This window comes from Genypterus blacodes, unplaced genomic scaffold (assembly GCF_046128005.1).
Source record: "Genypterus blacodes isolate CSIRO-AG114 ecotype Tasmania unplaced genomic scaffold, CSIRO-AGI_Gbla_v1 ptg000032l_1, whole genome shotgun sequence".
Lineage (NCBI taxonomy): Eukaryota > Metazoa > Chordata > Actinopteri > Ophidiiformes > Ophidiidae > Genypterus > Genypterus blacodes.
This window is the reverse complement of record NW_027466845.1, coordinates 1,127,104-1,153,763: the sequence shown is the minus strand read 5'-3', so window position 1 is coordinate 1,153,763 and position 26,660 is coordinate 1,127,104. Positions and strand designations below refer to the sequence as shown.

At 48.6% G+C, this 26,660-nt stretch overlaps 1 protein-coding gene across 1 annotated transcript in view; it reads right to left on the bottom strand.

Moving 5' to 3' along the window:
• LOC142995463 (LHFPL tetraspan subfamily member 6 protein) overlaps positions 1 to 25,314 on the bottom strand; it is a 44,183-nt gene extending 18,869 nt beyond the window's left edge. The window contains exons 1-2 of the mRNA XM_076146542.1: positions 24,977 to 25,314; positions 23,580 to 24,100 (exon numbers count right to left, since the gene is read on the bottom strand). Coding sequence (XP_076002657.1) covers positions 23,580 to 23,964 — 385 coding nt within the window. The 5' untranslated portion in view covers positions 23,965 to 24,100; positions 24,977 to 25,314. The remainder of the gene's footprint in view (positions 1 to 23,579; positions 24,101 to 24,976) is intronic.
• Positions 25,315 to 26,660: the final 1,346 nt, after the last annotated feature.

Below are 26,660 nucleotides of genomic sequence, written 5' to 3'. Positions count from 1 at the left end.
TCGCCGCATTCGGCGCATCAACGAGAGGGAAGAAAGAAGAGAAGGAGTCGCCGAGGACGAATTGGGTTTCATGAGCAGAGGGGAGGAAGATGAGGTGAAATCAAGCCGCAGAGCCAAATGGGTGCTGAAGTTTTCTCGACAGGCGAAAGTTCATGAAATAGCGAGCGAGAGAATTCCAATAATAGATGTTTGACGTCGGCGATGTCGCTCAGGTGAGTCTGTCTGTCACTTATTTGTCGTTTCTTCGCCTCGAACAAAATTCTTCCACTTCCTTCTGTGATTCTCGCTGGGTCTTTGTCTGGAGGCCAGGACTATAATAAGCCTCGTCTCAGCGGGGACCAGACCATTCTGCCTGAGAAGACGCGATCTGTCGGCGCCAGACGTGAACGTGACAGCGTCGAGCGAGACGGTGAAGCACCTTCATTTAGGGGGGAAGGGAGAGGCAGCTTCAAAGTCTCCAGCCGACGAGGTGAAGAGACGACAGGAAAGAGGAAAACAGTATGAGCTGCGGCAGGAAATGCAGTTTGGAGACGGAGGGAAGTTCATGCAGCAGCAACAACAACAACAGAGACATCTGTGCTGAGGAAGAGGCCCGGGTCAAAAGGATAAAAGCCTTTTTACCGTCTGCTTTACACGTCTGTTAAAGATAAGGTGTGTGAGCGAAAACCACAAAAACATACAGAACAAGGGGTCACTGGAGGTCAAACGCCTCCATCAAGGCCCAAACGTCCTCTGATTGGGCTTCTTTGACTTGAAACCTGGCGTGTAAGACAGATTTGCCGTGTAACCTTTACAACCTGCATCTGTCTGAATGTTTCGGTGTCGACAAACTGACAAAAAGACCTGAGCTGCCGGGTGGAGGTTCTGACAGAAACCCTGCACTGAAGAATACCACCAGGATGGAGGCAGAGATGAGAGATGTTATGCGGTGGAAACAATGACAGGAGTGTGTGTGTGTGTGTGTGTCTAGGTCTACTGTAAGTAATATCAGAGGCACGATGCAAAAGGTTTAGGCACCAATCCCCGCTGAGTGATGCAGCGATGGGATTAGAGGCACCTGGAGGGCACAGATGGTCCCAGGATCCTGTGAGTCTTCCTCTAAAGGTCACACGACACGAAGGAACCGCCAACGCACCGCATCTCCTCGTGAGCCCGATCGGCGGGGAAGGCATTCATCCGCCGGTGGCCCGCATCAATCTCCTAAATGCATCACTATCATTCTCTTTAAGTGTGTGTAACAGAGGGCACAACAGAGACGCTTCTTAAATGTCAAACCGCAGAGGAGCAGGAGTCGGCGTTGACGAGAAGCTGGAAGTGACTGAATTCAATAAGACACAGGCGCGGCGTCAGGAAGGAGGACAGATGTCATCGTTTGTTAGAGTGCCGGACGGGCGGCGGCGGGGAAAATGAATGCAGATGGTGAGCGATGTATCGGACACATTAGTCTTCACGGCGGTGCAGAGAGCTGAGACGCCCTGCACCTTGTAATTTGGTTTGAAGGTCGTTTCTGACCTCGTCCGCTCGTCTCCTCTCGCGCGTTCGTCTCTGTCGCACATCTAAGACTCGCTCTCCTTCCTTCCTTCCTTCCGCCGCGCCCGCCTGCATACTCGCATTCCTTCACCCGCCGTGTGTTGTGCTACGGCGCCGCCCGTGTGTTTCCTGCCACCATAAGGCTGCAGCCTCCCCAGGCGCTGGCTGTTCCACCGGCACCATATGGTCGAGGCCAACGAGGCTCGACTGGTGCAGCGGCTCCATGTTTCCTCTGACGGAGCCACTAAAGCGCTTACAGGCTTTATGATATGGAAAAATATACACCGACGCGTAAAAATGCTACCTGAGCACCGCGTAGCAACACAGCAATTAGCATAAAACCCCAGCATGAACAACACAGCTGGTAACAAGGGATACGAGCCTTGATTGATAAGTTCTGAGCCTGTCACACCTATCAAAGTCAGTGTGTTCGCTTTGCATTCTACATCAGCTGCACTCTCTGTTCTGCCTGCGATGATGTCATCACGAGGGTGTCATCTGCTGCACCATGAAAGCGTCTATAGAATGGCGCCTCAGGTGTGTTGCGGTTGCCGGTTCCTTTGTTTAGGTTGATTGTTGTTGCTGCGCCTGTTCCAGAATGTTTTTACTCCCCACCAACCACCCCGTAGCTGGGATGCTGTCCTAGAATGTGACGGGCCATCCTGGACCTCAGCACACACTCATGACAGATGGTGGTGCAGGCAACGCCGGCGCCAAGCTTGGCTCAGGACTTGCCAATCAACCCCTTGTATATTAGAGAACACAGCTTGGCGAAAATATTGCTTTTTTTAGGTCTTATAATGTCCTATAATTTGAGGAGTCTGTTGTGTTTTCAGCGTCGGCCTGTAAAAAGCAGAGAGCTGTCAATCATCTGCTGGAGTGGAGTGTGTCCAGACCATAATAAGCAAAGTGAAAATTGAGGTCTGGCTGGGGTGAAACAAACTCAGTCCAAACAAGAAAACAGATCGGAGAGTGCAGCGGCATCTGGATGTTTCAGAGCGACTGAAGCTGAAGCTGCTGCACCTCCACTTCATTGTGATTGGCTGCAGGAAACACACACATCAAACACCTCGCTGAGTGTTTTGCCCCTTTTCTTTACACTGACAAATTGCCACTGACAGGTTTTTTTTTTTTCTTCCTCTCTTGGCTCTGGAAGTGTTGCATGAATCCAACCTTTGGAAAAAGTGTGAAAGCGGCTCGGGCGGAGAGAGAGAGAGAGAGAGAGAGAGAGAGAGAGAGAGAGAGAGAGAGAGAGAGAGAGAGAGAGAGAGAGAGAGAGAGAGAGAGAGAGAGAGAAGCTGCAAATAGATTTAAGAGAGGCCAGCAGAGCACGTGAGACTGTGTGTGTGTGTGTGTGTGTGTGTGTGTGTGTGTGTGTGTGTGTGTGTGTGTGTGTGTGTGTGTGTGATTAGAATGTGTGAAGATGAAACGCTGACGGCGTCTCTCAGCGTCTCTCAGCTCTACATTCATTTCACGCAGGAGTGTGTTGGTCTGTCCTTGTGCGGGAGAATCAGTGATTCAATGAAGGTTCAGATTTCAGACTGGCTCTCATATAAATTCAAGAAATGTCAGTGATATATCTTTAATTTAAATCCTTTCTCTTCTTGATTCCTTTCATTTCCTTTCATCTTGCATTATGACTTTCATCTGTTGGCCCATTTCAGCCTCATTTCTCTTCCTTCCCTCCTTCCTTCCCTTCATTATCCTTCTTCCTATTCATCTGAACGCACGGGGGGATTCACCAAATTGGAAATGAACGATTTTCGACCCAAAGAAACTAAAAGAAACAAAACTCTTCCTCACTTTAGACTTTTATACCTTGTACTTATAGTCTTAAACTTTATATAAACACTTTAATTTGTGCTTACAGACTCAGGATTGTTGAATTTAAGACTCATTTCCTTTGATAACATTCCAGTATTGTTGCTTTCAGCTCCGTTCCACTACAGCGGCTGGGTTATTATGAGGAATGTGGAATAAACAGTGTATCGCTTAATATTTCATCAATGACTCCTAGCTGCATGTTATAATACCGTAATTGATCGCGGGGCCTAATCAGCTTCATCTATCACGTCCTGTTGTTTGCAGCGAGCCGTGCTGCTGGACTCTGGGAGCTGCACGCTGTACTTTAAATGCACGATGCGGAGACGGAGGTTGGGTTACAGGCAGTGACAGAGAGGCAGCAACACCCCTGACATCTGTGACTGATTACAACTTGTAATGTGCCAGTGATGAATGTGTGAACATGGGGCGGTGATGAATATAACACAGTTCCCCAAGGAGCCCGGGACCTCTTCCTCAGCACGTCTTATTACTGTCTCTCTCCCTCCTGACGGCTTAATTGATCCTTCAGGGCCCACAAAGTAAACCCCCCGTCCACCCCGCCCCGTCCACCCATCTGAAGATGATGGTACCTGATAAGAGAAGAAGGACGAGACCACACCGGCCCCAGCGTTCAGCCCAAGTAGCCCCTCGCTCACCATTTCATTACGGAGCGACGAGGGAAAAGGATTCTCTTGTAAAAATGAAACCGACGCCGAATCGAGCATATTGAAACCGGGCGACACGTCTGAGCTGCCAGGGCTCCCATGGCTGCGCCGCATAGAAACCCAGAGCCTTCATGGATGAATTCAGAGGAGAAATGCAAAGCACGGAGGAGCAGCACTCCGTTCCACCACAGAGGTTGACCACTGAATATGCTGCCGCTCTTTATTCCCTGCATGTCCGCCTGTTTTTCTTTGTATTTATAGCAGGAGGAACTTGATTTAGATCTGCCCCATCTGGTGATTTGCTGCAGGGATGAGTTCCACATCTTCCTGCTCTTGTGCATGATCTCTCCCCCCCCTCCTCTTCCTCTCTGCTTACTGGCCTTTATTTAAAGAAGATTGTAAGTGAGATAGCAGGGCGTCCCTCCCCTCTCCGTCTTCCTCCCTGACACCAGCTGCTGCTGCACACTTTATGATGCTGCTGCCTGGGAGGGAGAGGGGATGGGTTGGGAATCTGCCGAGGTGCAAAAATCCCTCCCACTTTCTCTGGTGGTATGCAAAAATTCCACGGGAGGCCTCCAGAGTCACTTTCCTTTTCACGACCCTCCCCCAGCCGCGGCTCCCATCAGCCCTCAGCAGCCTATGGAAGGGAGGGAAGGGGGAGGTGGGGGTGAAGACTCAGGGTTGGGGCAGAGGGGAGGAAGATGCTCAAAATGGTTTTCACCCAGTGACTACCGTGCATGAATACAGAGATGTGACAGCGTTACAGGGATACGCCGCGAGAACCTGCAGAGATTTTCCAAGACAAACGGAGCTCTGTTGAGTTTTTACAGACATGAACGTGTGTATCTTCAAATAAGACCTCGCTTCCTCTTACAAAAGACACAAAATGACTTCTAAATATGTTATTTCGCTTCCAGGGAACCTGTAAATGGAGCTCATGTGTGTGGTAGTTTATTCATTCCATGCAGAGTCGCAGCAGAGAAATGTAAAGGATTCATACAGGATATCTGAGCTGCCAGAGGTAATTAGAGGGAAACAGGAAACCACCAAACACCGACATGCAGCCTGAGTGAATCAAACAAATCAGCTAAATAAATTCCTCTGCATATTCCAGAAGCTTTCACAGGCAGACAGAAGTCCATTTCTCTGTATAATTACATTGTAGAGGAGATCAGAATACCACTTTAATGGGAGGGAGAGTCACTGCAGTGGAGAAGTTGTAATGTGATTGTCTACACATGACTGACACTCAGTTCAAATCTTTGTTTAAAAATGCCTATGATTTCATTAGAAGGGTGTTAATGTGTTCTTTGTGTGTGCAGAGAGGAGAGGCAGAGCAGAGGAAGATGAGCTGAAGACGAGCTGCAGCCTCTGTACTTTCTAAAGAGACAAAATCAACCAAATTTCAGCCGCATTATAAATCAGAAATCGTCTCCTTCGCCGCATCTTCGGGTTAAAGTTTGCTGAACCTGTATTTGACTTCCTGTGAGGGGGGAACAAACAAAGGAGCCTCCATCAGGGCCGACGCGTCACTCCCTTTGCCACAAACACTAAACTTTCTGTGTGTACGTGCCACAACAAACAGCCATTAGCTTCCTGGTCCATCTGCTGCAGCGCGGTGACTTCATGTTAAATGTACAGCAACAGTGCAACTAAACAGCAGTTGAGCTCGATTTAATTGAATCTTTTTTATCCCTCAAGCAGACGCAGACGCAGACGCAGACACACACTGTTTTGTCTACTGGCCATTTCCAATAAAGCTTTGTTCCATTCAAAACAACATGGCGGCTCCCACACAGGGCTGGCACATGTGAAGCACTCAGGTAGATTCACTGTGAAAGAGGCTGAGACAGGAATCCATCTGATCCTCCTAGATGAATCAGGTTCTGAGGCTTTGATAATCATTAATCGGGCCAAATTAAAATTCATATCTGCCTGAGTCGTACTTTGTGTGCCAGCTGAAAATGAACTGATTAAGAAGTGGACAGAATCCAAAAAGAGACTAACCAAGCCTCTAAAGTCTGAATGGATGCAAATCACGAGCAAACACTTAAATCTTAATCTCTGACAGTAACGGAGAACAAACGCACCAATGAGGAGCCTCTCCTCTGCACGCACATTTACATAATCGCATGACTGAATGTTTGTAATAAACTCTCAACGTGACAAAGCCGGGGCTGCGTTTTACTGCGAACAAGAGGGAAACGATCCGGGCTGCTATGTTTGCATGTTTCCTCCGCTAACAATTGACACCGAAGTGGAAACAGGAAAATCCACAACAGCCGAGCTGGCGAGACTAACTTCCTGTGCTGTTTACCCAGCGTCACCTCGGCGTGCGAGCACAGTCACGCATGCTTGGCTGCCACCGGGGAGGTTAGAGGCTCCCCTGAGGCAACTGGGCTCTTTTTTTTTGCTGATTTCCATTTCCACACTAACTAACAGCCCCCTAGGGAAGAGACAGGCCAGCGCTCCTGCAGCCACCTGGTGACCAGATGAACACTTAGTGCAGCTCGGCCCTGTAGTCCCGCATATGCAAGCGGGAAAGAAACAGACCTGGGACCGGCCGCAAGCCTAAGGCCTGTCTTTAAGACAGATGAGGCAATGGTGCTGGGCCGGGGCCCCCGGGCTCCCTGCAGGGACCTCACTATTGGGCTGGTAGATTAGGTTTGGATCACAGTTGACACGCCACAGTATAAAGGAATGGGGCGCTGAGAGAGGGCGGAGTGTTTTACAACTCCCAGAGCGGAATGACCGGCACGTGATCCGACACAGACGACCAGAGAGAGCTGAAGTAAAGCGGCACAATGTGTTAGTGAGTGTGTGAGTGTGAGAGGGCTGGACCTGGATACACACAGCAGGTCTGCATAGTAACAGGCTGCTGAGAGAAGTCAAATCTTATCTGTTAATAGGTTTTTGTCCAAGGATGAATTGCATAAAATGTCCATGAATCTGACTCATGACCACGGAGCTATGGTTGAGCTTATGAAACATTAAGATCCTGTTCATTTGGTGAAGAGTGAAGGAAAATGAACCAGTCAAGTGGTTGAAGTCAAATAAAATGTGTTGTTTTTACATTTTGAATTCAATAATCTGTGACAGTGTAAAGGGGCGTGGCCTATTCCGATTCCTGTATTTATATCCTGTATGTCTCTCACTGTTTAGGAGATATGAAGCCAAATGAATCTTAACTGGCTACAAGGAAGCTTATCCATTATAAAAACTAAATAAATAAATAAAAGGGAATAAAACCAGAACCTTTTTAGCTCTTTAAAAGAATATGACATACACACACACACACACACACAGACTAATTTAAACACTTTGGACAGTCCTAGTCATTCTTTATGTGTCCTAGGCCATTTAAACACATTAAGATTGGCTGTGCAGCTGTTTAATATTATCACTGGATGTTACATTAGCAGCCACTCAGCTGACAGAAGCCCATTTTCACCGCGTTCGCCCGCCGCCTGCAGCCATTAGGCCGCGCTCGCAGATATATGATCAGCCATATACACGGCCATTCATCACAGCACTGCTTTGCACGCGACACGCTGCCCTTGGCGAGGCGCTACTCCTCACACTCAAGGTCTAACAGCTGACTAATTATCAGGAGACGCCGAGGAAGAGGAAGAGGATAGAGGGCACGTGTGTCTAGCCGAGGGGCTGATGAGGCAATTAATGGCAGACTGGCTTTTAGTAGATCAACATTGAGCGGGAAGAAAAGATCAGCGGTAGAAGTTTTCAAATCATTAACTTAAGTAATGTCTTAAGGAATGACTTAAGTGCTTTAGGGGTACAACGCCTGCATGAAGTCTCCATGTAGATGAAGAAGGAAGGACAAAAGGATGGATAGAGAGAGAGAGGAAGGAAGGAAGGAAGGAAGGAGGAGGAGGGACTCAACTTTAAAGGATAGACAGGAAATGAAACGAGGTAAGAAGAAAACGAGGATAATTGGCAAGGAACAGGAAAGAAAATAAGGAAAATTAAGAAGAGAAAGAAGGAGAGGAGAGAGAGAAGGAGAGTAGAGAGAGGAGAGTAAAAATTAAGTCTAGTGTTTATCTAATGTTCTGTCTGAAAGTAAACAACAGCTTGTACCTAAAGCTGAACTTAAAAGTACAATATTTCCATTTGAAATGTTAAGTAGACGTAGAAAGTCTCATATTTGAACTTAAGCGCAGTACTTCAGTGAATGTGCCTCTCCTACTTCCTCCTCTGATTTAGGGGACAGGACAGGATGTGGAGGTCAGCGGCAGCAGCTGAATGTGCTGCATGTGAAGATTGTCACTGAGCAGCATAAACCACTGGGGTTTAGGCAGCGGAGCAGAGAGTCGCTCGCCATCACAAAGTGACAAATGGCGGCCTGTCTGCAGCTCAGGGAAAAGGGCGGACCAGATCTCCTTTCACAGATCAATAAGTCCCGCTGATGCCTCTGTCACAACCCCCCGGGCCGGGTCCCTGCTAGTGTCCGACGCTCCACCCCGCCGAGGACACCGGTGTCCCGCCTCCCGTGTAATTGCCCGCGGGACTTGCCAAGAAGCGTGGGAGGACCGTGGAACAACAAAGCTCCGGCGCGAGGACGCCCGTCTCCCAGGTGACAGATCGCTGCTTTGATCATGATTACGGATCGCTTTGGCTCAGGGCAGGTGTCTGCCTGAGTCAGCAACACCCTGCTGAGAACCCATCAATAAGCAGCAGGGGGGGACGACTGTTTGAATGCCTCACATCTTTAAAACCACTCTGACGTCGCTGTACAAACTGTTTTCTTTTTTGCTTGAATTCCATAAAAAGCAAATAGCGTATTTCTGAAATCCCAGCAGAGTTTCTAACATTATTTGTCTTTGAGAATGGAACTCACAAACTCTTACCACGTCCCCTTTGTGTGTCTTGATTTGTTATCGAACGGCGCAGCTTTAACTTTGGGATCCATTGACCACCTCCTCGCTCGTATCTAAACAATGGAAGTCATTCTAAAACACACGAGGCTGTTCTGTGTGAAGTTTAAAGTCGTGTCTGTGTTGTATTCATGGATCTTTTTAAAACCGATTTCAAGGGAAATCTCCACGCGGCCGTCAGCAGCAAATCGCCCACCGCCGTTCCTGAGGAGTCCTCCGCTCCTCTTAAGTCTTCCACTGTATCCGTCTCTGGAGGATCTGGAACAAAGACCAGGATTGACGCACGCTCGTATTTTTGCCACGTTGCTGTCGGAGCTTTGCTCTGCGTGGCGAGGATGAGGATGAGGAAGAGGCAGCAAAGTGTGAGCTTCAGACAAAAGAGGCAACCCTTTGGGAATAAAGCCTTCAAATAAAAAGTCCTCTGATTTGCTTTGAACCGCTTGATGCTTTTCCACTGTTTGCCTCCAATTTTCCCCCTTGTTAAAGGGCCAGACTCAATTTACACACACATTTTACCCTGCTTGTGGTTATTTTCCCTCATTTGTATGTGTTGAGCCTGTTTTCACTCAGTGTGCACATACCAAAATGAAAGATCCGTTCAGTTTGATCTCCCACAGCCTTTGGGACGTCCACTACTGGGACTTCTGCTGCAGCCCAAGTGAATATCATTTAGTTTCCACTGCTCCAGGATGAACAGGAAGCATATTTCTGCGGAGGCTTCTGGCTTCATTCTTCAACACCTCGGGTCCCACAAATGAAAATGCATTAATTTCGTCCAGATTGGGGGCGCTGGCAGAAACGTCAGAGGCAGATGTCCTCAAAACCTCAATAAATAAAAGTGAAATGATCTGCATTGGTTGATATCACTGGGGACAGGGGGGGGGGGGGGGGGGTGCTGCCCCCTTTGTTGCTTTGCTGTATGAATGCTGGGGATCTCTGGCTCGGCCTCCTGGCAGTGTTGTGTGGTTTCTCTTCCCGTCCAAATGTAGAAAAACATCCTGCCAGGATATTTCCAGCGTAGCGTCAATAGAGTTTGACATGAACAATAAATGTCTGGTGTCCTGGTCTGCTGCCAGGCCAGGAGGATCAAAGAGCACAGGCTTGTTTACGGGCTCACTATTTTGCACCGACATTCATACAGACATAACCACACTGTGGACTAGACAACCAGCCCCACTTTGGTAAATAGTGCAACTCTTCCTTTTTGGTCTGATCACAAAGTTTGCTTAATCTCTCCAGATGCATCAGCCAAGTAGAAAAAACTAAAGATACTGCTCAGGACATTTCCTGCATAGATCAGCAGCCAACACTTCCACATGCTTTTCAGCTGTTTCCCTTCTTTTCTGACAGGCAAAAATAAAGGATAACTCATCTCCAACTGCATTGCCTGAGGCGTTGGGAGCTAAATGATCACACAGGCTCAGACACAGTGGAGGCTGGCCGAGGAGCCAGGGCTGAGGTAATAATGGACATTACTGCCCTGCTCCCAGCAGGGTATTGCAGGGTCTCTGTGCTCGGTACAGTCTGTGAGCTTTTATTGACATTTTCTGCTGGCAGCCAGTGTGAGTTTAGCGGCTGGCTCATAGATTAACCTTGATGTCTGTGCTGTTTGTGGGTGAGTGACTGATGTCAAACTCTCTCTCTGTCTCTCTGTCTCTCTGTCTCTCTGTCACGTCGTCGCACAGGGAAATCTGATGGAGTTACTGAGACATAAAAGACTCCTGGAGAACATTTAATTTGTGGGTCAGGCCCGTGTGGGAGGAGGACACGCTATAATATCATTAAGGCAATCATAAAAGATGAATCCACACCGCGTCCACTCCACCACCGTGTGATTGACAGTCTCCACCTTATCGGCACGCCTGAGCGCGCCTGTGACTTCTCAGCTCCTATTATCTAACTCTTTGCACATGACAAGCGAATCGGAATCCGTCATGAGGCTGAGAGCTCTCCACCGGGGAGAGACGAGAGAGGAGCCCCACTCCTCCGGCCGCGCGTCCACTCACTCTGTGTTTATCTTCAAATGTCAGCCGGCGAGGAACATCATGGTCAGGCTGGAACACGTTGAGCAGAACAGCTTTAGAGGACATCGCTTCCCTGATCCTGCAGCTCTCACAGAGACTCGGCATTATGGGGAGAAATTACTTTCAACTTCAAGCCCTGCTGTCAATTTGTCCCTACGGTTTGTCCGGCTGCTGAAACAGCGGTGTTACGACGACAAATACACAGAATCTGTTCTTATTTGGATACTTTCCCACTGAAATAACAATGTCAAGCTTCGCGAATAAGCCAAATGCAAACTGACTACTTCCTCATTAAGGCCTATCTGCAGTCTCCATGTCTTTGTGTCCTCTGAACAGAGACCCGAGGCAGCAGAAGAAGCAGCAGCAGGCAGGGAAGGGAGTTCTGCCCTGAGGGGAATGCCAACAAAGACAAGCCATTACAGCAGCACTATCATGACCGTCATGATAGCCACACATTCGCTAATGATCAAGTCTTTGCTGGCAGTGCAGGAAGATAAGCAGATGCCGAGCGATACCGCCTGGCACTGAAGCTCAGAGGTTCAACTCCCAGGGGCTTAACTCCACATATAATCACTGTGTAATTGCTCCTTCGCCACTCTACTTCATCCTAAGAGGTGACACCCTCGTCTTTAGCGGCTCCATATTACAGGGGTTGAGTTTCCCTCCAATTTGTCCCTGTAATGACGCTCAGGAAGTCTCAAACACACAGGTGGAGACGGACACACACATAACACTCCACTCTGATGATGACTCACATGTGTTTAACGACAAATCAATATGAAAATAACAACCGGGCTGAGATCTGAAACATGTCGCCCCGGTAACGCGGCCGCAGGAGAAATTATGGATGTCGGTCGTTGTCCAATCTTGGATATTGGTGTTTTCATCATGTTGGCAGTGTAGAAAACAGAGTAACTTGTATTTAATCACTGCAAATCATCCTCCCCGATCTCCGGCTGGAAACATCAGCTCGCGGGCCGACTCCAGCGACAGCACTCAGCAGCTCCAAGCGTGTGATTAAAAGCCCTGGGTCCGGTCACGCTGCGACTCTAAATCACGTCCGGGAGACTTTCTGTAATATTCTGCTGTAACTGGAGCCCGGGCTGTTGTTGCCATGGGGATCGGCAGGCCCACAGGTTAGAAACTGGGTGTAGTCGGCTTGCCTGGGTGCTGGGAGAGCAACGCCAGGGGGCTCAGTCTGGGTCAGGCTCAGAATTAGAGCGCAGAGCAAAGGCATTCTGCTGGATCAAAGGATATCTTTGTTCCTCTGCTCCCTTTGGTACAGGGGCAGAATTCTCAACTTTCACTTTTTCTGTTCAGTCTTCTCGTTCCTGCGAGGAGCACGGATGTGATGCAACGCTTCACAACCGCTACATACTCCAGCACATTCTACCGCTCGTTAACTTTTACTTATAGGAGACACGGTGCTTTATGCAAATGTCCATGTCCTCATTAACATTTAGGGATCTGCTGTAAATCTCTGCAATGTTTAAACGTCAACGTCAACAACACCTTAGTGCGCTCCAGCTCTCTCTTACTGCAACACCACCATACACACTGGGTACAAACAGATACTGTTTGTTATACTACACAACAAGTGAAGTGACAACAAGCCTAATATGTCCTCTCTGCATAAACGACTCCTGGCGTCCGTCCCCGGCTGGCAAACAGGCTGCATGACTCACGGCTATAAAGGGCTTTGATGAAATCAAAGGGAGTCAAAGTTTGTGCTTGAATGTGTGTTACACTCCCCGCACAGGCGAGCTCAGAGATAACGTATCGCTGCTGATATCACCATCCTCCTCCCCCCACCTGCCAACGCCGTCCGCTCGGCTTTTATTTCCCACAGCATTGCCTTATATGGACATCGTTTCCCCACTCGCCATCATAAACATACACAAATAAGGCTGGAGCGCTTCTGCCTTCTGTCCCGTTTATAGTCCTCCGCTCTGCTCCCTCCCAGATGAAGTCCACCCTGTACATTCCAGAGAACTTGTGTTATGCTTTCACAGAGCTGAGAGCTTTTTGGACCGAGAGGCTCAAAGCCATCAGAGCCTGGTTTCCCCTCCTGCTCTTGTCTGCTGTGGAGATCAGGTGAATGTCTGATCCTTCCAGCTCCTTCTTGCGCAGTTGTATTTCCTGCTTTGGTGTGTTGTTGCTGCTGGATTCTTTCCCTCTCCAGGCTCTGGGGAAGGCCAGTCAACAACGTGCCACTTGACTGTCCTGGCTTGACTACAATCTGTTCATGCGAGGTAAAAATAGACTTTGGGAAACTGACTATCGACAGAACGGCAAGCTCCAAGAATGATCTCTTAGAAACGGCACGTTTAATAGCAACTTGTACCTTCAGTTGTTTATTTTACGTAACCACCGCCGCAAGACTCCCGTGGGTGGGGGTTGGGGAGAGGAGGTGACCCTATCTCCTCACTCCCTCTTTGCTCTGCACCCCCTGCTGCTGTGGAAACCAGATCCTATAATAGGAAGAAGCCCACCCAACTGCTGACCAGCTGGAATGAGAGTCTGGGAAGCCAAGCAGAAGTGAAGTCACAGCGAAGCGAAGCGACGCCTTCCACCCAAACACTAAACACTCACAACAACTACAGCTGTAGGCAACAGAACCCACATAATTGTTCGGCTTGTGTCAGTCTAATAAAAACTGAGGCTTGCACATTTCTATTTTTTTCTTCTTTAGCCTGAGACCTGTTTCACGCAGAACAATTACACGGCTGTCATTTTATGATAATGACAGGAGTGACATTTTGCTTATTACAGCGACAAGGTGCCTTTGATGGCGTGCTGCTGCTGCTGCGGCGGCTGCTGCTGCTGCTGAGCTGCAGAAAGCCCAGAATGCACATTTCAGCGGCCCTCCACTGCCGTCTAATTCATATTGATCACTAAACACACAAACACCTCTTCCCTCTGGGGGTCTCGCTGCATCTAATTTATATAGGTTGAATTCATAACGGAGATATCCTGAAGTGTTGCTGGGTTTGCATTCACAACCGCCTTCTAAATATAGATGAGAGCTCAATGCTGTGAGACGTGTTCACTTCAAACGCTCCCACTCGCTCCACACACGCGTGCATGTGGGCTCATTAGGAGGAGGCTCAAATTAATATTTTTTGGTTGTTGCTGCCGCCGCAAAGACGGGAAAGTTTGGGCCCGGAAGGGAAGGAGGGAGGAGGAGGAGGAGGAGGAGGAGGAGGAGGAGGAAGAGGGGGCGGAGGGGTAAAATATATTTACCCGAAATTCCCAGCATTCCTCACGGCAGACAGCAAAGCCAGACCTTGACCTCTGCAGGCCGGACCGACGCGTGAGCAGGAACAGATGAAGGCACAGACACGCTCCATTAAAAACACACGTGCAAACAAAGTAACCAATCCACACATGGATGCACCCACACACGCACACACACACATCTGCCACTAAGATTGTCTGCTCACACACGCATGTAAAGTCACTTAACAAAACTGTGCACTAACACGTTTGGCAGCGCCGGTGACAGACATATGCATGTGGTGCTGCATCGCCCATCATCCTCCTCCTCCTCTTCCTCCTCCTCCACCAGGCTGATCTGCAGCTGCTTGCCTTCACCTGACCCCCACCCGCTCCCAGTCTACCACCCTGGCCAAATGTGCCTGAGTGACAAACTGAGGGGGGGAAACGCTTCTCTACTCCTCCAGCTGATCTCATTCTCACCAAGACACACACACACACACACACACACACACACACACACACACACACACACACACACACACACACACACACACACACACACACACACACACACACACACACACACACACACACACACACACACACACACACACACACATTACCTGCCACAAGCGCTTGGACTCGACATAAACCTCTTCATTCTATTCCTGGCAGTCGCCTTTCAGACACTCGAGTCAAATTGAGTCAAATTAAATGAGATGTCCACGAGTCACAGTGGCGAAGAAGAAGAGAAAGATGAGTCAGTGGTAAGTGGCTGTACACGTTGCCTCTTTGGGACGCGGACGCTAACAACAAAACGAATCCCTGGTTTTGAGGGTGAAGCAACTTAAGACAGGCAATTACTGCGGATTCTTTTCTTGAATACCAAAATAGACGCCACAGTCGTGCTCTACCGGCGCTGCCATTTGATTTGAAGATGCGTCCCAATACATCCAGCCCCGCATTCTATTTCCTCGGCTGTTTGCCCGAGCAGGAGAGCAGTATTGACCCCACGTCCCCCCCCCCCCCCCTCACTTGCAAAGCACAGGGTATAATTAACTGTAGTGTTAAAGCGGCGGCGGCGCCTGTGAGGCTGTAAAACAGGGCATGAATACTGAACAAACGACTTCATCCCTCAAGGCTCAGACTCGATCCATCCAATCCATAGTTATTCATTTATTCAGCATATTCACGACCCCTGACTCCCTAAGTGATGTCTGACAGGTCAAACACGGGCATTCCATCTTCTTTATCCCTAATTAGACACAACATGCAGCGAATTAAGACCAAATAACAGGAAGCTGATGGGTTTGTTCTTCCTCTTCTTCACTGTTTAGGTCTGAAACCAAGCGAATGCCTTTGCCTGGTGTCCCACCTGTGACTGAACCATTACTCACTGTAAGTAAAGGCGAGAGCGCCGACGCGGACATGCCCTCCTCTGTGTGTGTCAGCAGTGATACAGAGAAGCAGAGCCTCAGCCATCTGTTAAGCAGCTGCATAAGCACCCCTGATTCATTCATTCACACACACACACACACACCTATCTGATAGTTTCTTTACATGACTGAGCGCTAAAAAAACCCAAACCCAAACAAAGCGCCGGGCCGGGATGGGCGAGGAGACGTGACGCGCCTTCATAACGCCGTCTGCTCTCACAGCTTTGCCCTTTTTTTGATTAAGCTGGAGGAGAAATTCCTGAAATCAATTCCTGTAATCGCCTAAGAGAGCAAACGCTCCCCGTATTCATGTACTCATTCCTCTCACGCTCGCTCCTTTCCTTTCCTCTTCCTTTTTCTTCATACACATATATACTGTAGCTGTGTTGGTGTTAGACACGCTTTCTGGATCTGTTCTGTTCCAGGAGACCAGAACGTCCCGATGTGCAGCAGCACGTCTGCCACTGTGGTGGAGAAAACAATGACTTAATGGAGGAACAGACTGAAATAACCATCCCGTCTGTCCTTTGGTAACCCAGAGTTCCTGTTTGACCAAACTAAATCCCCGCTGATGCCCGGCTTTCCGCCCTCTGTCTCTCTATCGCTCTCACTCTCTCTTCTTCTCTTCTTCTCTCCCTCTCTCTGTCCGTCCTCCTCGGGTCACTGAGTGCTGGCCCCGTTCCTCCATTTCCCCCCCTTTTTACTCACAGCAGACAGCAATGTGCAGGAGCGGTGGGAGAGGGAAGGAGGAGATGAAGAAGGAGAGGCGAAGGACACAGAGAGGGGTGGACAGAAAGTAGAATTAGGTGAAAGGTGAAACCAGCCTGAAATGGAGAGTTTGGGATTCAGAGCGGCGGAAATAACACAGCAGTGACCCCGAAGAGAAGAAGGGTTATAAAAAGGAGTTGATAGCGAGAGAGAGAGACGGAGAGGTGAGGGAGGAGGAGGAGGAGGAGGAGGGTGAGGGAGTTTGGCGCTGGAGGAAAACAGATCGCCTGCGTTTTACTGCGTCCCGGCTCCACACAGGCCTGGAGGTGCTGGGCGTAGCGGCGGTGAGGGAGCCGTATGTATGGAGCAGAAAATAGCCGCCGGGGCCCAACGAGCGCATTACAGTCTAGCGAGAGTGGTGAGCACTTTAGGTGATCAATCAGCCAGAGGAAGAGACGTCCAGTTTATCACCATCAGTGGCCGGAAACGAAAGCAACGAGGAGCAAAATGGCATTCGGAAAACCATTACGCCCCGAAATGGGTTTCTCCACTCAAACATATGGCAACGATGTTATCTCCTTAGCTTTATGCAACGTGGAGGCGAGCGCAGTCATCGTCTGACCTCAACGCCAAACGGGAAAGGCCGATGATGAGGCCGATGATGAGGCACGACGGGAAACAATGAAACGACTTATGATCCCGAGCCGGAACAGTGAATATCTGAAAGACGCCGTCGCCGCTGCTGGAAAATCGGCGCACGCTCCCTCCCTCCCCTCTCCCTCCCTCCCCCCCGCTGTGAGATGAGCTCTTCATCGCCGGACGCCGCCTCATTTTGTTGTACCTCTCCAAAAGTGAGTGCTGGCGGCGAGGGGAGGGGAGGGGAGTGGAAGCGCACATTCTGGGACTGGGTGGGTTCCAGCTGGCAGAGGCTCACAAAGCCCAACACAAGGACAAAGCTCCTGGCTGTGCTGGTATGGCACTCAAACAGGACAACACAACCCTGAGCCAAAGAGCCGCTGGCAACACCATGGAAGCCACGGCGGCGGCCCATCTGTAATTTATTTACATGTCTTAAATTTATCGCTCATACGCCCTTGACATGAGAATCCACAGAGAGAGGACGCACACACACACACACACACGCAAGCGGACACGCCGGGTTTGATTGCATCCGGCCTTAAGCGAGACGTAATCTGGGCTATTGCATGTTGTCATATTGCGTGTTGTGCCTCATAGGGAACAATAGAGCTGCTGGATATAGAGCCATGGCTACAAACTGAGACAAACTGCAGTGAAACGGCGAGCGAGCGGCTCACTGTGGGTTCAAACTGTTCATTTACTGACATTCCACACCAATGTGGGCAAACAAGATCCTGGCACCGGCGTGTAAACACAGCCAATCACCCTGAAAACAAAACGGGAAAGCGTTCCCAGAAGGAAACACGGCCAATTATTGGATATTTCAGATCAACTGCAGACTCAGTGGAAGTTGCTGTGGGAAGTATTCAAGCAGTACAGCCAACAAGCCTGTGCACACTGTGGAGGGGAGCAGCCACTGTGTCGCTCCACAAAACACACACACACACACACACACACACACACACAGGCTGGTTTTGCTTTTGTGCGTTTTTAGAAAAATCCGATTACATTTCCAGCTGCATTTGCACGTCTTTTTATATCTTCACCCCGTGATGTCAAAAACTGAAAAAAACACACCTTGCAACCACTCAAGAGAGGAAACTAAAGAAGATAAATGCTCCAGCAGAGAATTAAAAGCTCCTCCTGTCACTCTGAAGCTTAAATCAGAGCAAATCTGAGGGGTATAATGAACATAAAAGACCTTAAATGTGTTTAAATCAATTCATAACATTGTTAGCTGGAGCTGTAGTCGTGGTTACTGGTTCTTCTCACAACAACCACAGACTGAATTAGACTCCAGCGGCTCCCTGCTGACCACCCGGCTCCCTTCGGTGCTGCGTTGAGTCGTTTCTAAAGGTATTTCGATCTGGTCCCTTGGGGTGAACCTGCGCCTCGTGAGTCCGTGGCTCCTCTGGCGGCGCCGCAGTCCTGCAAGAGAACGTGCTGCACCTCACGCCACTTCCTCTATCCGCACCCCAGATACTCTCTCCCCGCCAAGAACAGGCTCCTCATCCATGGCACGTACACCCAGGACGCCTTCTGGAGGAGGATCAATATCCTCCAGCCTCCAGTAACTAACTGACTTTTATATCAAAAGCTTTAAATGAATTTCAATGCGGCTGCCATTCTTCATAAGTCAAAGGAGACATTTATTTATTTATTTTCCAGCTGCGAATGCCGCAAATCAATTTAGAACGGTTAGAGAGTGTGAATCCTCGCAGTTTCATTCAATCGACTGACTGAAGGGGTTAATAGCTGCTCGTCACTGACACAAACAGACTCTCAATTCCAATTGATGGAGCTAATTCATCATCCCCGAGCTCACAATCAGCCTTCTTTGGGCCTGTAAAAGTGATGGAATGAGCCGACGCTCTGCTGGCGTCTCTTCATCTTTCTTCCGCTTCTTATTTAGACAAAAACACTAATTATTCTATTTTCACTTGGAAAATCAAGCGGCGGGGCTTTTTTTAAAAGGCTGTGACGAAAACTGGCATCTTTCCGCCGCTTTGCTGCCAGTTTTAAAATTGACTTTCACGATGATGATTTCACTTTTTAAGCTATGGGTCGGACTTGGCAGCCGCCGACTTCATCAGCAGACCATTTATCTGCCGGGACAAAAAAAAAGAGAGAAGTGGCGCCACGCTACACAAATTTAGGCCCAATTTAAATCTCGGACAAGTTGTGATATCGGAGAGAAAAAGGTTTGGACCGGGGCCAATTTACAGCACACACACACACACACACACACACACACACACACACACACACACACACACACACACACACACAAATCCAGGTTAAGGTCCGTGGCTTTTGCAGTGTGAGAACGATAAGCGTCTGGCAAGGAAATCAAGCCGAGGAGGCAGAAAATGAATGTTTAGGACATAATGGATACAGAATAATATTATCTCCACAATAATGCATTTGTATACAAGCGCAACAAACAGGTTTATGATCCTGCTACATTATAATTGAGTCTCTCTGAAGCAGCACAACCTGTATTTTCCAGCCCTGGTCTTTTTGCAAACCTGGCACCTCGCCCCTCTTTGTCTCTACCTTGGCGCCCACATAAGAGTTTTGGCAAAGGGCCCTCCTCTGCTTTCTCAAGCTCCGATTGTACGACGCTCAGGTGGAAAAGTCACAACTCAAGTTTCTCTAACAAGACCGGCGACACGTAGCCGCAGACGGATTTGGGAAGCTCCCCCCCCCGCCCCGTGTGGAAAATCAGGAATGCGGAGGCTCCAAAATAAGCAGTGCGTGCCGACGGATTAATTGGCGACGGAGCAAAGCCGTCGTCCAATCGCAAGTGCTGTCATACTGTCAATCATCATGAAGCAATCAAATGGCAAAATGTCAAAAGAAAACTACCTGTCAGTCTGAGAAGAGAGGGAGGGAAGTGCAGACAAAAGACGACACAGAGACATTCATTACACACACACACACACACACACACACACACACACACACACACACACACACACACACACACACACACACACACACACACACACACACACACACACACACACACACACACACACACACACACACGCACACACAGACACACACGTTCTGTTGCCAGGCTTAGATTACCCTGCACTGTAGTTTCCCTGAGCCGTGACTGCTGAAAAGGAAACGTTAAACAGCTTTGTTCCCACTGTGCTCGGCTCGGGTTGAGGCGCCTCCGCACAACTTTTTCTGCAGGAGGGAAATCAAACTCCAGCACAACCAGAATCCCGGCGTGGAATCAGTTTGAGCGCCGGCGTCTCACGCCTATCGGAGACCGGCGGCTGCGTGAGCGAAGACGAGCCAACTAGACGGCCAAGAAAGTTGTTGAACTTAAGCCGAGCGGAGATCTGCGGCCTGTGATTTACGACCCGGAACGCTCACAGCCCCTCACACACTCTCAACCTCTGTTCTGCGGAGGAGGTCTGGGTTATAAGCACTGAGCCAGGCCTGGAATCACTTGCACATGGCTGATTTGGATAAAGCAAACTGAGAAAAAAGCCAATAAATTCTCTTGTAAAGTCTATAAATCCAAAAAAACTAACTTTATGAGCTTGTAGACACTTTCTGCCTGCTTTTCCCCACCTGGTTCACTTCTGGCCAGACACGGAATCCTATTAATTCCATCCATGTACACGTCTCAATCTACATTCCTGAGTTAATTACAGCAGGGGGGGGGGGCGGGGGGGAGAATGGCTCACATGTTAACGAACTCACAGACTTTAATTTAATGGAACTCCTCTCTGGTCAGACACTCTTCATTACCGTCCAGCGTCGGACAATGAACCTTTACGTCTGGTAAATTTACATGCATTGTTGCACCGGCTGTACGCTTCATTTACTCCCTTCTCCTCCTTCCTGTTAATTGCTTGAGGTTTGATTAAATCTCTGCATACATTTTGGCTTTTCCCCCCTTGTGGCTCCTTTTTTAAAATTCAGCGCTTGGCTCCTTTCCCTCGGTTTAACGTAAAGCGAATGTGTGAGTGAGACCGTTAGCTGCCGAACGTTTCAATCATCTGGCGTGGCTCCCCTGCCTGCAGCCTCCCTAACCTGCCTCCACGTTCACGCTCCCCCTCTTCTCACTTTTGTAAGTGATGCAAGACAAAAGAGGCCACCGAGCTCCCAAATTGTGTCACTTCCAATTAGCCTCTCTGAGACGTCTCTGCCCTTTTGGCACGCAAGCGTCGGAGTTAAAAAGATCCGAGTGCTGCCCCTTGCAACGTGCCCCCCCGTACCGTCCCCCCCCTGCACTCTCTCCATTTAGATCCGTGCGTGTGTGTGAATTTGCCCATTGAATAGGAAAACCGCACAAAAAAGGCAGACAGGGATTTCTTAATCCTGTGAGCAGAAATAGCAGCTTGATGTAACTCTCCATGCTTCATGCTCCTGCTGCTGCTCCATGCTTCAAGCTCAGGTTTACTGTGAGTGTCAAAACAGCTCGCCTTACATAAAAGTGCACATTTCTCACTAAACCACCCGGCTTTCACCTTCATCATCCAGCGTATTACACATCATTAACACTCAGGTTGCTAAGCAGCTCAGCCTGTTAGAAGTAGGCCAGGGTGCATTTCTGGTGGTCCTCTGTAGATTCATCCTTCTTGGAGAAAAAAAAACTCCTGGCAGCTCCTGTCAAATCCCGCCTGCAACCTGCTTTTCTGTCATTCCACTTTACACATCCAAACTCAAGTGATTGTAAATAGCAGAGCGGTGAACCGGGTGGTATGCAAGTTAATGAGAGGGCTGCAGCGCCGCAGCTTCTTAAACTAGGGCAGGGAAAACTTCAGCTAGCTTCCTTCCACAGAAGCTTCACTGGATCCTCACATCACATCCCGAGGGGGAGCAAGTGCCAAACTGACAGGAGCACACACACACACACACACACACACACACACACACACACACACACACACACACACACACACACACACACACACACACACACACACACACACACACACACACACACACACACACACACACACACACACACACACACACACACACACACACACACACACACACACACTACTGCCGTCCACTTATAGGGAAGAAACAAACAGAAAAGGCACTTATGGGGTCGGAGCTGCAGTGTTGACAGGATTCTATATGAAACTACAAACAGAGGAAGGGTGCGGTGTTTATAATGACATATATCAGGAATGTAAGTCCAGCCATTTATTCTGACGTTGTTCTCTTTGGCAGATGATTCTTTCCATTACATTTACAAGTTACGAGCCGAATCCAAACATGTGGAAATGGGAGCAGATGTTGCACAAGGCAGGAAATGTGCACAGCATTCTGATGATGGCGGCGCCAAATCAGATACTCATACAAAATCACTGTTTCTTTCATCCAAGTGATGTAATGCCAATCAGTCAATGGAAAGTATTGCAAAATATCCCTTTGACTGTTCAGATCTTTGTAGCTGCAGGACAATGAGCACACGCGCACACACGCACGCACGCACACACACACACACACACACACACACACACACACACACACACACACACACACACACACACACACACACACACACACACACACACACACACACACACACACACACACACACACACACACACACACACACACACACACACACACACACACACACACACTACAGCTTGGCCCCATATAGTGGTGATGTCATGTTAACACTAATGTGCTCTTACTGTTGTGTTCTCAGATATTCAGACGTTGGACGTTAGAGAAGCAGGAACATGGAGCAGTTATTGGTTTGCTTGCAGTAAATCATGAATGAAACAGCAAAAAGAGAAGTAATTGTCCGTGTGTTTATTCTGTTAATGTGTTTGAAACTGAGAGAACCGTCACACAGCCAACAACTCAAAGTGTGTATTTCAGAGCAGTGGGTCTGTTGGGCCGTCAGACTTCTGGACTCTCAATCCAAAGGGACGTTTTTGAATAATGGGCCTTCAGATGAAACATTGGCTCTGTGTGAAGATCCTCAATTTGATTGGCTCTGATCCAGTCGACTCAAACGAGCGGCAGGCAGACGCCGCTCTGATCTAAACAAATGTGTGGCAGCTGTGCTGATGCAAACATCAGACATACTTCTTTAGAAACTGCTGTATTCCCTGCTGAAGTAAACCCTGCCCCCCATTATGAGAACAAACTCTGAGGAGCTACACCATTCACACAAATGCTATACATGTGTTTCCAAATGGCAGAATGAGTGGAAATGTGAGGAGTTAGCATGTATGCCTGCTGTACATGGGTCACAATAGTATAGAGTCTCAGCAGTCCTGACTATGAGGGAGATACCAGCCTGAGAACAAATTCAGAACACGTCTTTGCTGCAACCTGAGACCAAAATACTGCAACACTGCCAGACTGGATCAACTATCTGAAAGTACATTGATTTAATTCTCTCCTTATGGTCTAGGAATCAAACAGAGGAACCCACACACACACACACAAGGGGAGGACATGCAAAGTCCACAATGAAAGGCAGCAGTCAGCTTGTAACCTGGGACCTCCTGACTGTGCGGTGACAATGCTGAGCCCTGATCCACCGAGCGGTCCAGTTAAGACCCAACATGTCTATGCAGCGAAAACACACAGGACCCAAGTAAGCCGGCCTATTGGCGACTCGACAAAAGAGCGGAAACTCACCTCCGACAAACTGGATGCCCCCGGCCACGCGCCCGATGGTACGAGAGATGAGGTCAGAGATGCAGCAACCCATGAGGCCCGTGAGCGCCACCAGCAGGAGGAGGCCGCACCCCACGCCCGTCACCACCGTGCAGATCCTCCACTCCAGACTGGGGATGCCGTTGAAGGAGGCGTAGCGCCCGCACTGCTCCAGCATCACCGTGGATTGACTCTCCTCATCCCGTACCGGGTAGGAGCAGCGTCTGAACGTGCCGAAGGACACGGGCTTATCCATCTGGGTCCCCAGCAGCCAGTAGGGCATGAAGAAGCCGACGCACGAGGCAGCGGCGCACAGCAGGGACAGAAGGGCCCAGATAACACCCGCACATGTCAGACTGGACGCCATGGTCAACAGTCTGCAAACGAGTTCCACACAGTCACTGAACTAACAGGAGGGATTTGAGCAGCCGTTGGGTTGTGGGAAGCCTGGCAGCGAGCATCCAACACGAGCAATTCTTCACCTCCTCAGTGAGTCCCGGTCCCTGCGAGGAAGAGGAGCGCAGACGGAATCAACATTTGTTCCACAGAGCACGTCAGGCTGTTAATTTAATACCATTTGAAATTATAAAATCAAAAACTGTCTGCCTGGCTGGAAATCAGTGTAGCGGCTCGGGGGGGAAATGACATTTTAGCATAATAACTGTGAGGCAGAGTCACATGAAAGAATCCACTTATTCAATAACCCAAACATCATTCCAGTATGACATCATTCATGATCCACCGATCGCCCCTCACATGTACACAGAAGAGAGTAAACACGTCAAACAGACATGAAACGATGTGCTTTACACTTCTGAGTGATGATATGAAACGTTATAATCTCTCCTCCCACACGTCTCTGCCTAAATTAGGATATAATGAAAACCAGAGATATGAATTTCACACACACACACACACACATATATATATATATATAAGTTCACCACCATTCAGCAACATTTAAGTGGAATATGCAATATGATAACATTATGTGTGTGTATCCCAACAGGTAGCTTATTACTGGAGCCACCGCACAAGAAGCTGCTGCAAATGTGAGTTTAATTTAGAGAATGTAGAGAAATACTGAGCCTGACACACACACACACACACACACACACACACACACACACACACACACACACACACACACATTCACAGCAGCAGTGTGAGAGATTATAAAGGAAATCACAGTAGAAAAGAGGAATACATCAATAAGGAAAAGAGATCGGGACCCAATTCAAAGTCGTTCCAGAGTAATCGGAACATAGTGAGGAAGAGCACCGGTGATTGGTCGTCAGATGCGACCCGGAGTGCCGCTGAATGCGCAGTATCGGAATGTGACTAAAGAGCATAATGAGAGAATAAGGTGGCAATCTTACATGTTAGGAGCGCGGCGGAGTGACGAGCCCTGGGTTTGTCCTGACAGGCTGCTTCCATCTGCGGGCTCCAGCTGTTTGGTCTCCGAGCAAACTTTTCAATTCAGCGGAGGAAGAGGAGCAGCGACGCGGGAGAAGAGGGACGAATACCGGGCAGGGGGAAGAGATCCAAAAGTCTCACCGCGGGATCACTTCAGTCCTGATACCGATACGCGGTACCGGCGGAGAGATTAGTTTACTCCGGTGCTGGCGCAGGAAAACGTGCGGCGCTGACTGACTGACCGACTGACTGACTGAGGGAGAGAGAGGGGGGAGAGAGAGAGGGCGAGAGAGAGCGAGAGAGGGTGGGGGGGGAGAGAGAGAGAGAGAAGTCCCGTTTCCACATTCCAGCCCCGGAGAGAGAGGGGGGGGCGAGAAAGAGGGGTGCGTGTGTGTATGCGTGTACGTGTGTATGTGTACGTGTATGTGTATGTGTGCGTGTGCGTGTGTGTTTGAGAGGGGGGGGGGTGTATGAAACACACTCGGGAGGTGACCATCAATCACACAAATCTCCACCCAGGGGCCGGACTCACCCGCTACTATCGTTCCACACGCACACACGCGCGCACACACGCGCATACACACGCACACACTCCCGATGCATTCACGGACGCCTCGTATAATGTATAATCCGCCAAATAACTCTAATTATTCCTTTTGTAAATGTATCCAAAGCTTCACGGCGCATTTACGCTGTAAACTGAACAGATGTCAGGCGTTTAGGCGGTGTTACATCGATTGTACCATCCAAACAGGCTAAAACGGTGCTTAGATTTGGCTTCGGTCACATTCTGTTCTATGAGTCCAATTTTTACTTGTGTTTTTAGAATAAGAAACGTTTCAAAACTCCTCAAATATCTCCCTGGATCATCATCATCTACCGCACCGCTGTCCATCCATTTGCTCAGTCTGCTTTCAGCAAATGTCATTTCACTGATAAATTGCTAAATAATCCGCCTGTATGTGGTGTTATCACCCTGCTGGAAGCCCTGAGGCGCTGTTGAAAGTGATGTTTTTAGTGATATCCGGGCGAAATGATCTCTGGAACACACTGAGCAGACGAATAGACGGCGGGGAGAAATGAGCTGCAGGAGAAATGTTATGGAAGTTTTGATTTCTCTTTTAAAACCATCACCGTTGGAATTCACTGTCGTTGACTGAACTCAAGCTGTGCCGAGTGAGAAGTTCTGCCAGTGAGGAAACTACGAAACTTAAGGGGAATATTTGATATTAGATGGATAGATTTGGGCTGGAATATTACTTTAATTTCAACATAGACGTTTCCACAGATTTGTCTTCCTTTTAAATTTGGATTCGACATTTTCTTCAGCAGGAAAATCAGAGAAATAATGCTTCTTACCCCATTGTATTCGTTTAATTTTCATTTTAACGAAGCCTGATAAGATTCATTTAAATTAGATGAATCTAAACGGTATTGCAACGGAATACAAACACAAACACATAATAATAACAAAGTTGAATTAGACGTTTGTACATGAAACTTAAAGCTGAGTTGTTCATGCAGAGTTAATTAATGAGGATTCGAACGCCACGTGAATGCAACATATTTCTTCCCCCCTGTCTGTCAATCTCTCTGAAAATTATTATTAAAGTTATTCATCCTTTGCTGTATTTTTGTATTTGACAC